The 15,474-nt window shown below is 43.3% G+C and overlaps 1 protein-coding gene across 3 annotated transcripts in view; it reads right to left on the bottom strand.

Annotated features, from left to right (window-relative positions):
• SLC2A5 (solute carrier family 2 member 5) overlaps window positions 1-15,474 on the bottom strand; it is a 197,924-nt gene that overhangs the window by 89,034 nt on the left and 93,416 nt on the right. For all 3 annotated transcript variants that reach the window (XM_063943103.1, XM_063943102.1, XM_063943104.1), the window contains exons 6-7: window positions 14,707-14,832; window positions 1,939-2,126 (exon numbers count right to left, since the gene is read on the bottom strand). In XM_063943103.1, the coding sequence (XP_063799173.1) occupies window positions 1,939-2,126; window positions 14,707-14,832 (314 nt within the window). The remainder of the gene's footprint in view (window positions 1-1,938; window positions 2,127-14,706; window positions 14,833-15,474) is intronic.

Below are 15,474 nucleotides of genomic sequence, written 5' to 3'. Positions count from 1 at the left end.
CACCTCCATAGGGCTAGTGCAATGTCCAATGGTGTGACCAATAATGATGGTGAGACTGATGGTGTATCTTTGCACAAAGATGGATTAGCACCACAGCCAGTGGGCATCTAAGTAGGATGACCATTGGCTACGGCCAGTAGCGGATCTTGCCACGGGCAAGCAGGACTTTTGCCCGGGGCGCCGCCTTCCGGAGGGCGCCGGCGCCATCCGGAGGGCGCCGCACCATGGCAAGATCCGGTGCTGCTGTGGTGCCCCCCGCTGCCACGGCCCGCTGTCCGTTGTGAAGGGAAACTAGGCGCTACGCGTCTAATTTCCCTTCCTGGAGAGGACCTTCACTGTAATGATGTGCGGTGCGCGTTGACGTCATCGCGCACCGCACAGCAAAGGTCCTCTCCACGAAGGGAACTAGACGCTTAGCGTCTAGTTTACCTTCGTGGAGAGGACCTTTGCTGTGCGGTGCGCGATGACGTCATCGTGCACCGCACATCCTACAACAGTACAGGGGGCGTAGCTGACCACGCCCCCTGTATGAAGCCACGCCCCCTAATGCCGCCCGGGTCGCCAGAAGCCCCGTCACCGGCCCTGGTTACGGCATAAAGATGCAGGTGCAGCAAATGATGCAGTCACTACTGCTATATAATGTCCACCTATGAATCAGGCCCTGTAGTGGGAGAAAAGTGACACTCACCTGCCCAGTATATAGCAACAGCAACCCCAATATTCATCTGACTACTCAATTTTCTTTGGGGTTTTTCTCTAAAGAATGTTTAAATGCATACTTTTTATGAATTGTCATGTGCAGCATGAAATGGGATTGCCTTCATATCATGAACAAGGTTTATCTGTTTGTATGTATATAGGACACAGAAATACTTGGCGGGATGTAATGGAGTCTGAGATCGCCAAGAGGTGCGGGTTGCCGGCCGATCTCAAACATTTTTTAAAGCTAGAATCAATTACAAGGCAAAACCATGCCTTGTAAGTGATTGCCCCTTTAAAAACATATCAGAGATCAGCCGGCATCAGCACGTCCTGGCAGTTTCGGACTACGTTACATGCCACCGACTAATTGCTTGTTTAAAATGTATTAACATTTTTCTAAATATATTTTCTTGTTTTGCTTCTTAAAGTTACAATTCCTCACTTTTTATAAATTGATATTTGCTATTTATGTGTTACAGAGCAACTTGAGAAGATTTCTGTAGTTTATGGATTTACATAACAGTTTTTTTCTATACCAAGAACCAGGGCAGCCATCAGAGGGGGACTGTGGGGACTGATGTCCCGGGCCCTTACAGAGATGGGGACCCACCCCTGGCTCTTACCGTCAATTACGGTAGAGGTGAGCCAGTCTGTGAATCAACAGCAGTCTGGTATACAAGGAGGACGTCCTAAAACAAGCCTTATCTTCGCATCAGCTCTCTGTAAACCATTCCTGTAGGTCCGCAGCACTCCATCTTTATGTAACGTTACAATGTATGACATCACATAGGGGTGGAGCAGAGTGGTAGAATCTTTTTTTTTGGGAGGGGGGATATTTCCTTAATATTTAAATGATTTATGATAATAAATATAATGGTGGACAGGGTATTGAATTAAACCCAGCAGCTAATTTCCGGCTAAAATCCCCACGGTGCGGGGAAATGCTGTTCAATTACATAGCCTTTTTCACACACCTAAAAATCCGGGATCAGGCTTGGAAACCTACTGATTACATGAACTGTGGAATCAATGGGTTTTTCCCGCATGCGAACCTGATATTGATGTTTTTACACAGACTTTACCTCACAGCTCCATGCTGCAAGGTTCAGTCCAACTTTGGTGATTCACTCGCAGCACAATTCCCACTAATTGGATTGCTCCAGCTCTGCAATTAGCAACGGCTAATCAAATACCCCCTATTGTTTATAAGGCTCATTACTATGTTATAAAGCTCACCGCATTTATTCCTGACAATTGTTGTCCCATGTTTAAGACAATAATACAGATTAGCTGCCAGCGAAGTGGACGGAAAGAGCACAGGTTTTTCACTGAAAGACGTCCTTCTGTTTTCTCTGATTGATCTTCTTGATAGATTTCTTTTATCTCACTATCCACATCTTCCCAGCCTCTCAAGCGCCGTAGGTCTTTGAAGGAAAAAAAAAACAGATGGTTGATTTAGCTATTCAGTATCATGAACTTCCATAAGAGTAACTTCCAACTTCCATAAGAGTAAGATCTACCTTACACAACAACCATTCCCTAAAGCTATATTAAATGCTGGCATGTGAGAGAACCCAACAGGATGGGAGCCGCAGTACCACTTTAAGGCAGCAAGGCATTCCTTAACTCCTCTCTGCAAGCTGCAACACAGTTTAGTGTCTGCATATGCGTTACATACCCTATGGTTCATTTTCACATTATTTGTCCATAAATGAACAATATGAATAGAAGCTGAAACTACAGTAGTTTCATGCACTTTACTGCCAAACCGGCGGTTTTCAAACTGTGGGTCCTGACCATCTCCATATGAGGTTGCGACTCCACATTGCTACGTTGCCCTAGGCCACACTAGCCTTATTCAGGCCATTCCGTGGTAACTTGCTGGGGTCCTGTAAAAAATTTTATTGTCTGACAGGGTCTCAGAGCAAAATAGTTTGAGAACACCTGCTGCCAAACTACGCTCTTCAATGCCACATAAAAAAGAAATTAAATATTTTTCATAATCATTTGTAAAGAAAAAGAAAAAACAAACAATTAATTACATATGCCCCCTCTTCATAGAATTAAAAGAAAGAAAGTAGGGGTCGTGACTTGTGACCTCGTGGCTAGAGAGTGTGGCCTTGCAGCAAGAGCCGCAATCGCAAGTCACCCCCCCGTTTTTTGTCACTGTGGGGGCATGTCCAGCGCCCTGTGAGCTGCTAGACATGCCCCCTGCCACTGTCTGGCAGTGAATAGACGCACATATTTACCACCAAGTAGAGCAGTGAGTGACAGGGGAGTCTCCCAACTGTCCCCCCACCACGGGACATTGTGGCCCATGGGTGGGACAGCGGTATAGTAGGGGCACAGGCAATGAAGTTGTGGGGGCCCCCACTACAGTAGATGACAGAACCCTGAGCCCCCCCTTACACACACACACACACACACCCATGCTGCACACAACACACACACACCCATGCTGCACACAACACGCACACACATACACCCATGCTGCACACAATACACACACACAGACGTACACACACACACATATGCGCGCACGCTACCTGTCCGTCCGGTGGTGCAGCGGATGCCGGAGTCAGGGCCCCCACACCCAGGAGCGTAGTAGTCTCCCCCCTCCCGGCGGCTCAGCTGTTCATTAACATCGTCGCCGAGGAGGTGTTACTTGCACAGCATTTAATAGTCTCGCGGGATGCTGCATAGAAATCCTGTGAGACTACTGTATGAAACAGCCCCAGGTATGTGAGTAGTGTAAATATATGTAAGTTTGTGTGTGTGTGTGTGTGTATCTATCTATCTATCTATCTATCTATCTATCTATCTATCTATCTATCTATCTGTATAAGTATGTACTGTATGGGGTGTGGATTATTAGATCTACATTAAAAAGGTCTACAGTCAACAGGTCTACCATTAATATTAGATATGCATTAGGTCGACAGGGTCCAAAGGTTGACATGGAAATGGGCAACACAAAAAAAGGTAGACACAATTTTTTTCCAATTTTTTTGGGTGTTTTGTCACTTTTCTGCCACATACAAGCCCCATTAGTGTATTGTGTTTGCTCAGCATCCTTCGATCAAGGTTACTATTCCCAATTGTAGTCCACGTGAATGGTAAAGTATGAAAAAGTTGAAAAATAAAACTTGTGTCTACCATATGTGTGTCAACCATTGTCATGTCGACCTTTTGACCCTGATGACCTGTTAGACTATCTTCCTTTTAAATGTCGACGTTTTGACCCTGTTGACCTAATGCATGTCTACCAGTAGTGGTAGACCGATTTACTGTAGACCTCTTTAATGTAGATCTATAGTTCGGATACCTACTGTATGTGTGTTTGTTTGCGTGTGTGTGTGTATATTCATCTGTGTGTGTGCATATATATATATATATATACACACACTATAAATATATATATATATATATATGTCCACATGTGGTCCGGCTCTCCCCGTACTGCAGATACCGATCTGGGTGCCCTCACGGAATATGTGCTATCCAGGTACTCAGGTGCGGCACTCCCAGACACGAGAATAAATCAAGTATACAAGCGGTGAATTTTCAAGTAACGTTTCAGTGCCCATTTATTGTGTAGCGGCACTTTCTGTCTGAGGAAAGTGCCGCTACACAATAAACGGGCACTGAAACGTTACTTGAAAATTCACAGCTTGTATACTTGATTTATTCTCGTGTCTGGGAGTGCCGCACCTGAGTACCTGGATATATATATATATATATATATATATATATGTACACAGTATAGACAAAAGACAATATAAGTCCAGAGTGCGCTGGTCAATTGTGTTTGCTGATTGTCAGATACCCAATTCAGACATCTCATTCAGTGACTTTCTCGAATTCTTTGACCTTTTTCAGTCTCCCCAGCTGGGGCCTGTGGATATACCCTCTCACCAAGATATAGGACACCCGACCCAACAATGATTGAGACAAATTAATAAACAGTTTTAATTAGCAATTTCAAAGATACAGGACATAACAGAAGTCATCTAAAAATGCCATAAGTATACACAAATACATAAAAAAATTATTTTCACAATTTGTTCTTGTACACACACCAAATGCTAGTTGACAAATGGGATGCTACCCTCACCTTAGAAAGGTGTGGGCTCTTAGGGTGGGTATTACAACAAGCAGGTGGTGGACGAATATTGATAATATTGTTTTGTCCAGATGGACTTCTTCAGGGGTAGGTGACTTCTAGAAAATTTGAACATGGCATTCACGCCAAAGAGTTCAATCTTTGGCAAACTCCAGGTGGGCTACTATGTGCTTTTTTCTATGGAGTGGCTTCCGTCTGGCCACTCTACAATACAGGCCTGATTGGTGGATTTGCTGCAGAGATGGTTGTCCTTCTGGAAGGTTCTCTTCTCTCCACATAGGAATGCTGTAGCTCTGACAGAGTGACCATCGGGTTCTTGGTCACCTCCCTGACTAGGGCCCTTCTCCCCCGATCACTCAGTTTAGACGGCCGACCAGATCTAGGAAGAGTCCTGGTGGTTCCGAACTTCTTCCATTTACGGATGATGGAGGCCACTGTGCTTATTCGGACCTTCAAAGCAGCAGATATTTTTCTGTACCCTTTCCGAGATTTGTGCCTCGAGACAATCCTGTCTCAGAGGTCTACAGACAATTCCTTTGACTTCATGCTTGGTTTGTGCTCAGACATGCACTTTCAAGTGTGGGACTTTTTATAGACAAGTATGTGCCTTTCCAAATCATGTCCATTCAGCTGAATTTACCACAGGTGGACTCCAATTAAGCTGTAGGAACATCTCAAGGATGATCAGTGGAAACAGGATGCACCTGAGCTCAATTTTGAGCTTCATGACAAAAGCTGTGAATACTTATATACATGTGATTTCTTAGTTTTTTATTTTTAATAAATTTGCAAAAATCTCAAAAAAAAACTTTTTTCACGTTGTCATTATGAGGTATTGTGTGTAGAACTTTGAAGGAAAAAATGAATTTATTCCATTGTGGAATAAGGCTGTAACATAACAAAATGTGGAAAAAGTGAAGCGCTGTGAAACCTTTCTGGATGCACTGTGTGTGTATATATATATATATATATATATATATATATATATATATATAGCATTCTCAAGTCCGGCACTCCCGTTAACAAGCTTAACTTCACCGGTGCCTTCACAATCAAACAGCTTCTAGAGATACATAGGTACGGCAGCACTCTGGTTCACTTGCGGAGGCAAAGTACGGACAGCGCTCCGTAATACAACGTTTCAATATCTTTATTCATATTTTCATCAGGACCTGTTAAAAATATGAATAAAGATATTGAACGTTGTAATACGGAACGCTGTCCGTACTTTGCCTCAGCAAGTGAACCAGAGTGCCGCACCTATGTATCTACAGTATCTATCTATCTATCTATCTATCTATCTATATATATATATATATATATATATATATATACTTAGCGGACAGAGACTTGTAAACGGGTACATTTCGTGAAATTCGTTTACAAGTCTCTGAGTGCCGCCTCCGTCCGCTGTCTATATTTGGGGCTATTTGTCTCTGAGGAGGGCACCGTGAGCAAGTAGCCAGCAGCCGAGGGTCTACGTGAATGCCGGATCTGTCTGTATATATATATATACACACAGGAATCCACCGCATGTGCCATTCCCAAAAATGGAGAGCACACATGCACTCTCCACTCCTGGGTTGAGTGGAGATGTGTTGGTGATTGTCTTACCTTTAAAAGACAAAAGTTTGTTGGCTGGTGAGCTTTAAACCAGGTAAGCACATTTTCTCCTATTGGATAGCAGTTTCCAGGTTTCCAATAAATCTATGTGAAAAATGTATGTGATAGAGTAGGTCTTGCAGTGAAATGGGGTTCCGTGATGTGGGCTGCAAGCTTAGGATAGGGTACCCAGTAGCGATAGATGTAACTTTTAAAGTGGCACCTCTAGAAGAACCCCCTGTTAGCCGAGGTTCAGGTCAAACATCGAACAGACAGATCTGAGGGCGCTAGATTAACAGTATTGTTCCACTGTTAGATTACATTAGTATACAATGAAATTCTCAAATACATTCAAGTAAAATTTATTAATAAAAATATACAGTAAAACATCAAGAGAATCTGTACAATTTCACAGAGATGTGTCTTCGGAATTATCCAGTTTTACATTCAGGGATTTGTGTGTTTCTTTGTTGGCATGGATTCACTGAGCAATACAAATGTAGAATAATAGATAGACCAATGCGTTTTGTCCCTTACGGGACTTTCTCAGGGGTACAAAAATCAGATGCTCAAAAGTGAGGTGGAAGTAGCTTGATAAAACATAACACCTCTACTTGTACCAGTTAAAATGAGTATATACAACCGGGTTATATCTGGTGTAATAATTCACAACGTGATGTGGCTCCATTGTGTAGAGGAGTCCGTTCACAATGTATGATATCTCAGCAGTGGTCTTAATGTGACTAGTGCAAAATGAACAAATATTTAGCTCTGAACTGTAGTAAGCGATGACCAACTTTCTGTATATACAGTAGTGGATGTAATATGCATACGACTGGTGTGTTCCTCTCAGTGTTCAGTGTTATGCTCTTGATGTTTTACTGTATATTTTTATGAATAAATTTTACTTGAATGTATTTGAGAATTTAATTGTATACTATTGTAATCTAACATTGGAACAATACCGTTAATCTAGCGCCCTCATATCTGTCTGTTTGATATATATATATATATATATATATATATATTAGTGAGGAGATCAGTGTACTGGTACAGTCTCCTGGGGCACCGCCAAACACACAGCAGACAGGAAAACAGTACACCAGTCCAGGGTTTTCGTGCAATCACAGCAGTGATGCTTTTGTATTTGTGGAGTAACTCCCGGCCAGCGCAGCTCCTGCGGCTGGCCGGGAGTTGATCGTCGCTGCCACTGGCCGCAACGGCTTAATGCCGCCGTCCAGCCCCCTCCCACCCTGCGACTGCCTGTCAATCAGGCAGAGGCAATCGCTACTGAACAACGGCCTTCGGCCGTCCGGCATGCACCGGCGCATGCGCAATTCCGACCCGATCGCAGCGCTGCGATAAACTGCAGCAAGTGATCGGGTCGGAATGACCCCCATAGGCCAGAAACCAGGGACAAACATATCTCCTCTTTATCACTTTACCTGTTAAAAATCTGCTGTACCATAATTCTTGTGGAGTGCACCTGTACATTGAGACAGCCAGCAGTAGACTTCCCACTAGGCCTGTGAGGAACGTACTTAGAGGCACCACATGTTGGCCCACCTGCATCAAAGCCTTAGTAGGCTGCTGACCTGACAGGACTGCCCAGAGGCCAGGTGATTCCTTTTTTATTTGGTCATTAGGCATACTAATGGGATCAGTATGAGGCTGTCAGTATACCGACAACGCCATCCCGATTGTCAGTATGCCGGCAGCAGGGCGAGTGCAAAGAGTAGCCCCTGTTAGCCAGGATTCCGGCTGCCAACATTGTCAGTGGTTCGGATACTGGCACTGGTATCGTGACCATCGGGATCCCGACTTCCGGCAACTTAACTACATACCATACCGACAATATCAGCTTTAGTGTGCTCTAAAGTTGAGGGTAAAGCACACAAGTATATAGAAGCGCATGTACGTACAATGAAGGGAGCCACCTAATGTAGTCACCTGGGGACTATCTCAGAGTTTGTGACAGGTGGACCTATGTCCAGTGGACACCTCCCTCATGGGGGCACCTGGCACTACAGCACTGTCCTGACAGAGACACTGTTTATTCATCTGCTCCACAACAGCATGTGTTGACCTTACAGGCAGGAAAAACCAATCACATTAAATTAATAATGAAAATAATAAAATTGATTTTTGAAGGAAGGATGGGTGACCATCAATATGCCTAGCAGCGACCTGAAATTTGCCTCTGGGGATTGCTTATATGCTGGAATACGAGCCTTGTCTCATCATAATCTTCCTCCACTTGCTAGTTGGTATAACGGTACCCTACATGTTTTCTGGTTTCAATGGGTTTTTCTTTTTTTCCACCCCTCCATAAAGTATAGAACTGAGAATTATTATTATTATTTTTATTATTATTATTATTATTATTATATATTTATTTGGCGCCACAAGGGTTCCGCAGCACCTAACAAAGTACATAAATAAATTAGCAAAACAAGAAAACAGTGCCTTACAGTACATGACAATGTACAGGGTATATAAACGGGATGTAGTTGGAATCCCGGTGGTCAGAATCCTGTCGATCAAAATTCTGACCGCCAGAATACCGGTAGCGCAGCCACAGCTATTTCAACTTCAGGGTGTCCACCACACCCATGGAGTGGGAATAGAATCTGTGGCGAGCGAAGCGAGCCACCGCGCCCACAGAGTAGCGAGCGTAGTGAGCCCGCAAGGGGCTTTGTTCCACTCACCCCCCCTGCCAGCATTCTGACAGTTGGGATTCCGGCATCGGTATTTTGACCGTCAGGATTCTGACTACCGGTATTCCGTACCCAACCCATATAAACATTGCTGCATCAGGGGACAAGACATCAAGGTGGCAGAAGCCAAGGGTTAGGTGTCAGGGGGGAATTAGGTGTCAGGCTGCCCCTAGGTACAACATTATTGGTTGCCCCCCATCATGTCACTGCCCCTTTATGCCTCCCTACTAGACATCTAGTTATTTGTCACATTTGCCATTTTATCTTACACATATTTTCACTAGGCTAAAATATTCACCATCCCCATGGTGCCATTCACTGGAGGCCCAAGAATAACAGCTGCACAAGACACGGTGGTGGGACACTGCAAAGGGGAGATGTGAGTGGGCACAGAAATCAGAAGCTGCAACCTTGGAATCATCCCCCTCACGTCCTGCTTCCGCAGCCATTAGAAAGTGGTAACACACAAAAGCTGCCAGTATTTTGCTTGTTACAAATACATGCATTTAATTTGTACCCCTTGCATTGCAACATGATTTTCCCAGGTTCTCATTTGTACCAGTTATCTGGATTTACTCCTGACTACAAATATGGCTCACCATATCTAGTTATCGCATAGAGATGGAAGACAGAATTCATATCATATGCCTACAGGAATATAAACTACTAGGATGTGTCAAAATATATTTAGGAGCAAGGGTTAAAGACTGAAGGTGTAGTTGAGCGATTTTTTGACACTGCGAGTGTTTTTGAGATGAACAGAACTGAAATTTCTTGGAAAAGTTCAGGGCGTTCCTAGGCAGTGACTGGGAGGTGGCTAAGCAGACACATGGGAATGGTCCATCTTATGGGCGTGTTGTGAGAGTGCTGTGGGTATATCAGCGAAAGAGGTTGTGTACAGGGACACTCAACCCTTCACATAGGAGGCCGTACTCAGAAAAACTGCAATTTCGATGGTGCGACAGAAGATGCACAGTCAGTATTTCAGCATCTACGGGAGCTGACAGTGGGCGTCTCAGACATTGCACATTCGGGTGCACAGATGTACACACAGGGAAGGGCTTTGTGGAGGCGTTTGCTTAAGGTTGCAGATGGGTGACCGATAATACACGCTGAGATGTCTCTGTTCATCTCTGAATCAGGCCCTCTGTCTTTATTGTAGATATGCTTTTTCCTCCATTCACGTGGTGTACAAATGTAAGTTGACATCAGCCCATAGAAAGTTTTTATTGACTTTCTTGATGAATGCAAATCCCAAAATATAGGTAACAAGCAAATTATTATTTTTGTAATTGTTAACCTTTTCAGCACAACCCTCGAATGATGATGATAATAATAATAAAATAATATTAATACTACTACTACTAATTATTAGTGATGTGCACCGGACATTTTTCGGGTTTTGTGTTTTGGTTTTGGATTCAGTTCCGCGGCCGTGTTTTGGATTCGGACGCGTTTTGGCAAAACCTCACCGAAAATTTTTTGTCGGATTCGGGTGTGTTTTGGATTTTTTACAAAAAACCCTAAAAAACAGCTTAAATCATAGAATTTGGGGGTCATTTTGATCCCATAGTTTTATTAACCTCAATAACCATAATTTCCACTCATTTCCAGTCTATTCTGAACACCTCACACCTCACAATATTATTTTTAGTCCTAAAATTTGCACCGAGGTCGCTGGATGGCTAAGCTAAGCGACACAAGTGGCCGACACAAACACCTGGCCCATCTAGGAGTGGCACTGCAGTGTCAGGCAGGATGGCACTTCAAAAAAATTGTCCCCAAACAGCACATGATGCAAAGAAAAAAAGAGGCGCACCAAGGTCGCTGTGTGACTAAGCTAAGCGACACAAGTGGCCGACACAAACACCTGGCCCATCTAGGAGTGGCACTGCAGTGTCAGGCAGGATGGCACTTCAAAAGAATTGTCCCCAAACAGTACATGATGCAAAGAAAAAAAGAGGTGCACCAAGGTCGCTGTGTGACTAAGCTAAGCGACACAAGTGGCCGACACAAACACCTGGCCCATCTAGGAGTGGCACTGCAGTGTCAGGCAGGATGGCACTTCAAAAAAATTGTCCCCAAACAGCACATGATGCAAAGAAAAAAAGAGGCGCACCACAGGTATAGAATGTAGATGGATAGTATACTTAATGACGACACAGAGGTAGGTACAGCATTGGCCTTCCGTACTGCTATATATAGTATACTGGTGGTCACTGTGTCAGCAAACTGCAAAACTAAAATGCACCACAGGTATAGAATGTAGATGGATAGTATACTTAATGACGACACAGAGGTAGGTACAGCAGTGGCCTTCCGTACCGTACTGCTATTATATATAGTATACTGGTGGTCACTGTGTCAGCAAACTGCAAAACTAAAATGCACCACAGGTATAGAATGTAGATGGATAATATACTTAATGACGACACAGAGGTAGGTACAGCAGTGGCCTTCCGTACTGCTATATATAGTATACTGGTGGTCACTGTGTCAGCAAACTGCAAAACTAAAATGCACCACAGGTATAGAATGTAGATGGATAGTATACTTAATGACGACACAGAGGTAGGTACAGCAGTGGCCTTCCGTACTGCTATATATAGTTTACTGGTGGTCACTGTGTCAGCAAACTGCAAAACTAAAATGCACCACAGGTATAGAATGTAGATGGATAGTATACTTAATGACAACACAGAGGTAGGTACAGCAGTGGCCTTCCGTACTGCTATATATAGTATACTGGTGGTCACTGTGTCAGCAAACTGCAAAACTAAAATGCACCACAGGTATAGAATGTAGATGGATAGTATACTTAATGACGACACAGAGGTAGGTACAGCAGTGGCCTTCCGTACTGCTATATATAGTATACTGGTGGTCACTGTGTCAGCAAACTGCAAAACTAAAATGCACCACAGGTATAGAATGTAGATGGATAGTATACTTAATGACGACACAGAGGTTGGTACAGCAGTGGCCTTCCGTACCGTACTGCTATTATATATAGTATACTGGTGGTCACTGTGTCAGCAAACTGCAAAACTAAAATACACCACAGGTATAGAATGTAGATGGATAGTATACTTAATGACGACACAGAGGTAGGTACAGCAGTGGCCTTCCGTACCGTACTGCTATTATATATAGTATACTGGTGGTCACTGTGTCAGCAAACTGCAAAACTAAAATGCACCACAGGTATAGAATGTAGATGGATAGTATACTTAATGACGACACAGAGGTAGGTACAGCAGTGGCATTCCGTACTGCTATATATAGTATACTGGTGGTCACTGTGTCAGCAAACTGCAAAACTAAAGTGCACCACAGGTATAGAATGTAGATGGATAGTATACTTAATGACGACACAGATGTAGGTACAGCAGTGGCCTTCCGTACTGCTATATATAGTATACTGGTGGTCACTGTGTCAGCAAACTGCAAAACTAAAATGCACCACAGATATAGAATGTAGATGGATAGTATACTTAATGAAGACACAGAGGTAGGTACAGCAGTGGCCTTCCGTACCGTACTGCTATTATATATAGTATACTGGTGGTCACTGTGTCAGCAAACTGCAAAACTAAAATGCACCACAGGTATAGAATGTAGATGGATAGTATACTTAATGATGACACAGAGGTAGGTACGGCAGTGGCCTTCCGTACCGTACTGCTATTATATATAGTATACTGGTGGTCACTGTGTCAGCAAACTGCAAAACTAAAATGCACCACAGGTATAGAATGTAGATGGATAGTATACTTAATGACGACACAGAGGTAGGTACAGCAGTGGCCTTCCGTACCGTACTGCTATTATATATAGTATACTGGTGGTCACTGTGTCAGTAAACTGCAAAACTAAAATGCACCACAGGTATAGAATGTAGATGGATAGTATACTTAATGACGACACAGAGGTAGGTACAGCAGTGGCCTTCCGTACCGTACTGCTATTATATATAGTATACTGGTGGTCACTGTGTCAGCAAACTGCAAAACTAAAATGCACCACAGGTATAGAATGTAGATGGATAGTATACTTAATGACGACACAGAGGTAGGTACAGCAGTGGCCTTCCGTACCGTACTGCTATTATATATAGTTTACTGGTGGTCACTGTGTCAGCAAACTGCAAAACTAAAATGCACCACAGGTATAGAATGTAGATGGATAGTATACTTAATGACGACACAGAGGTAGGTACAGCAGTGGCCTTCCGTACTGCTATATATAGTATACTGGTGGTCACTGTGTCAGCAAACTGCAAAACTAAAATGCACCACAGGTATAGAATGTAGATGGATAGTATACTTAATGACGACACAGAGGTAGGCACAGCAGTAGCCTACTGTACCGTAATGCTATATATTATATACTGGTGGTCACTGGTCAGCAAAACTCTGCACTGTACTCCTCCTATATAATATTATACTGGTGGTCCCCAGTCCCCACAATAAAGCAGCACACTGAGCACAGATATGGAGTGTTTTTCAGGCAGACAACGTATACTGGTGGTCACTGTCAGCAAAACTCTGCACTGTACTCCTGCTATATAATACAGCTGCTCCCCAGTCCCCACAATTAAGCAGTGTGAGCACAGATATATGCAGCACACAGCACAGATATGGAGCGTTTTTTTCAGGCAGAGAACGGATAACTGGTGGTCACTGATCAGCAAAACTCTGCACTGTACTCCTCCTATATTATACAGCTGCTCCCCAGCCCTCCCCACAATTAAGCAATAGCGCACAGCACAATCAAGTTCAACAATAACGGAGAGGACGCCAGCCACGTCCTCTCCCTAACATTTCCAATGCACGAGTGAAAATGGCGGCGACCCGCGGCTGCTTATATAGAATCCGAATCTCGCGAGAATCCGACAGCGGGATGATGACGTTCGGGCGCGCTCGGGTTACCCGAGCCATACGGGAGAATCCGAGTATGGCTCGGACCCGTGTAAAAAGGGTGAAGTTCGGGGGGGTTCGGTTTCCGAGAAACCGAACCCGCTCATCACTACTAATTATTAGTTTTGTACATTTACAACAAACCTAAGTAGGAGCTAGGGGAGTGCTTGTAGCTTTATTGCCTTTTCACAAATCCATGCTGGCATTGTGAGACGCTAAATGAAGCTAGTACAATGAAAACTAGCTTCAACTGTATTCGGACAGAACAGAACACAGCTATGCTAACACTCGTGCTCCATAACCTGGGTTCATTGAGGGAGAGCAATACACATTGGTTCTGTCTGACTTTGTAGCAGTTTGTTTGTTCACCAAATCACATATACAGTAATCATACAGTACCTGAGCAAGCAACCTGTCAGGCAGAGGGATCTGAGACTGTCATTATTTGAAAAGGGGAGGGAAAAACTACCAAAGGAAAACTAACAAGTGCATTCCCAAACTTTCTGAAATCATAAATAAACAAAGGGGAAAAAAAACAAAGCTTCACTATTACCCCATCTCTGCATGTGGCTTTCTAGTCTATTATTTAACCTCCCTTGCCTTCCCTCCCTTCATTTTCTGCAGCTGGCATTAGACAACACACCTTTCTTGGCTTGTTCCTCCTTTTCCTTGTGCAGCAACGTGTATCTCGGACTCTCGGGAAAGAAAGGCAGAAAAATCAGCTCAAGCACAGCAGGGATTCCAGTGAGTGCTAGCAGTATGGGCCAACCTGCAAGTCCATTAACAGAAACATCCTAATTGTTAACTAAAGTAGAAGTGAAGTCAGGAAAAATATATTTTGCTATGGTACTCAGGAGAGTAAACTGTATTTCTGTGCAATTTATTAAGTCAGATCAGGTCTGGATATCTGGTTAATTGAAAGCAAATCATAAGTTGGTTTCAGTTCACTGCCTGCTGTCATATTTCTGTGAATGTCCAATCCATATCCTTACATGTGAACTGTAACTAGTGGATTACTAGTTTGTTTCCACAGAAATAGACTAATACAGCTCCTGGTCTGGTGAGGCCAAGATTGCAAAACTGATTTACTCGGTATAAAATATATCACATACATGGGGGTATATTTACTAAAATTCGTATTTGTGCCGATTTGGAGGGAGATTCATCACGAATGACATCGAATGTGTAATTGTGCAACTTTTTTAAATTTTTACGCCTCATTTACTAAGCTGCCGTATTTTACATTTTCGTGTTTTCCGATGTCGATGTCATTCGTTTATTTTGGCAGTGTTTTACGGGAGTGAATAGTAAAACACTGCCGACATTACAACAATGAAACTTGGCCGGATCTGTGAGATCCGTGCAGGTTTCATTGTGCATCTTTAAAAAATAAAAAAATAGTTTAAAGTCG

The sequence above is a fragment of the Pseudophryne corroboree genome, chromosome 10 (genome assembly GCF_028390025.1).
Source record: "Pseudophryne corroboree isolate aPseCor3 chromosome 10, aPseCor3.hap2, whole genome shotgun sequence".
Classification (NCBI taxonomy): domain Eukaryota; kingdom Metazoa; phylum Chordata; class Amphibia; order Anura; family Myobatrachidae; genus Pseudophryne; species Pseudophryne corroboree.
The sequence above is the reverse complement of the archived record's forward strand: the minus strand, read 5'-3'. Positions and strand labels throughout refer to the sequence as shown.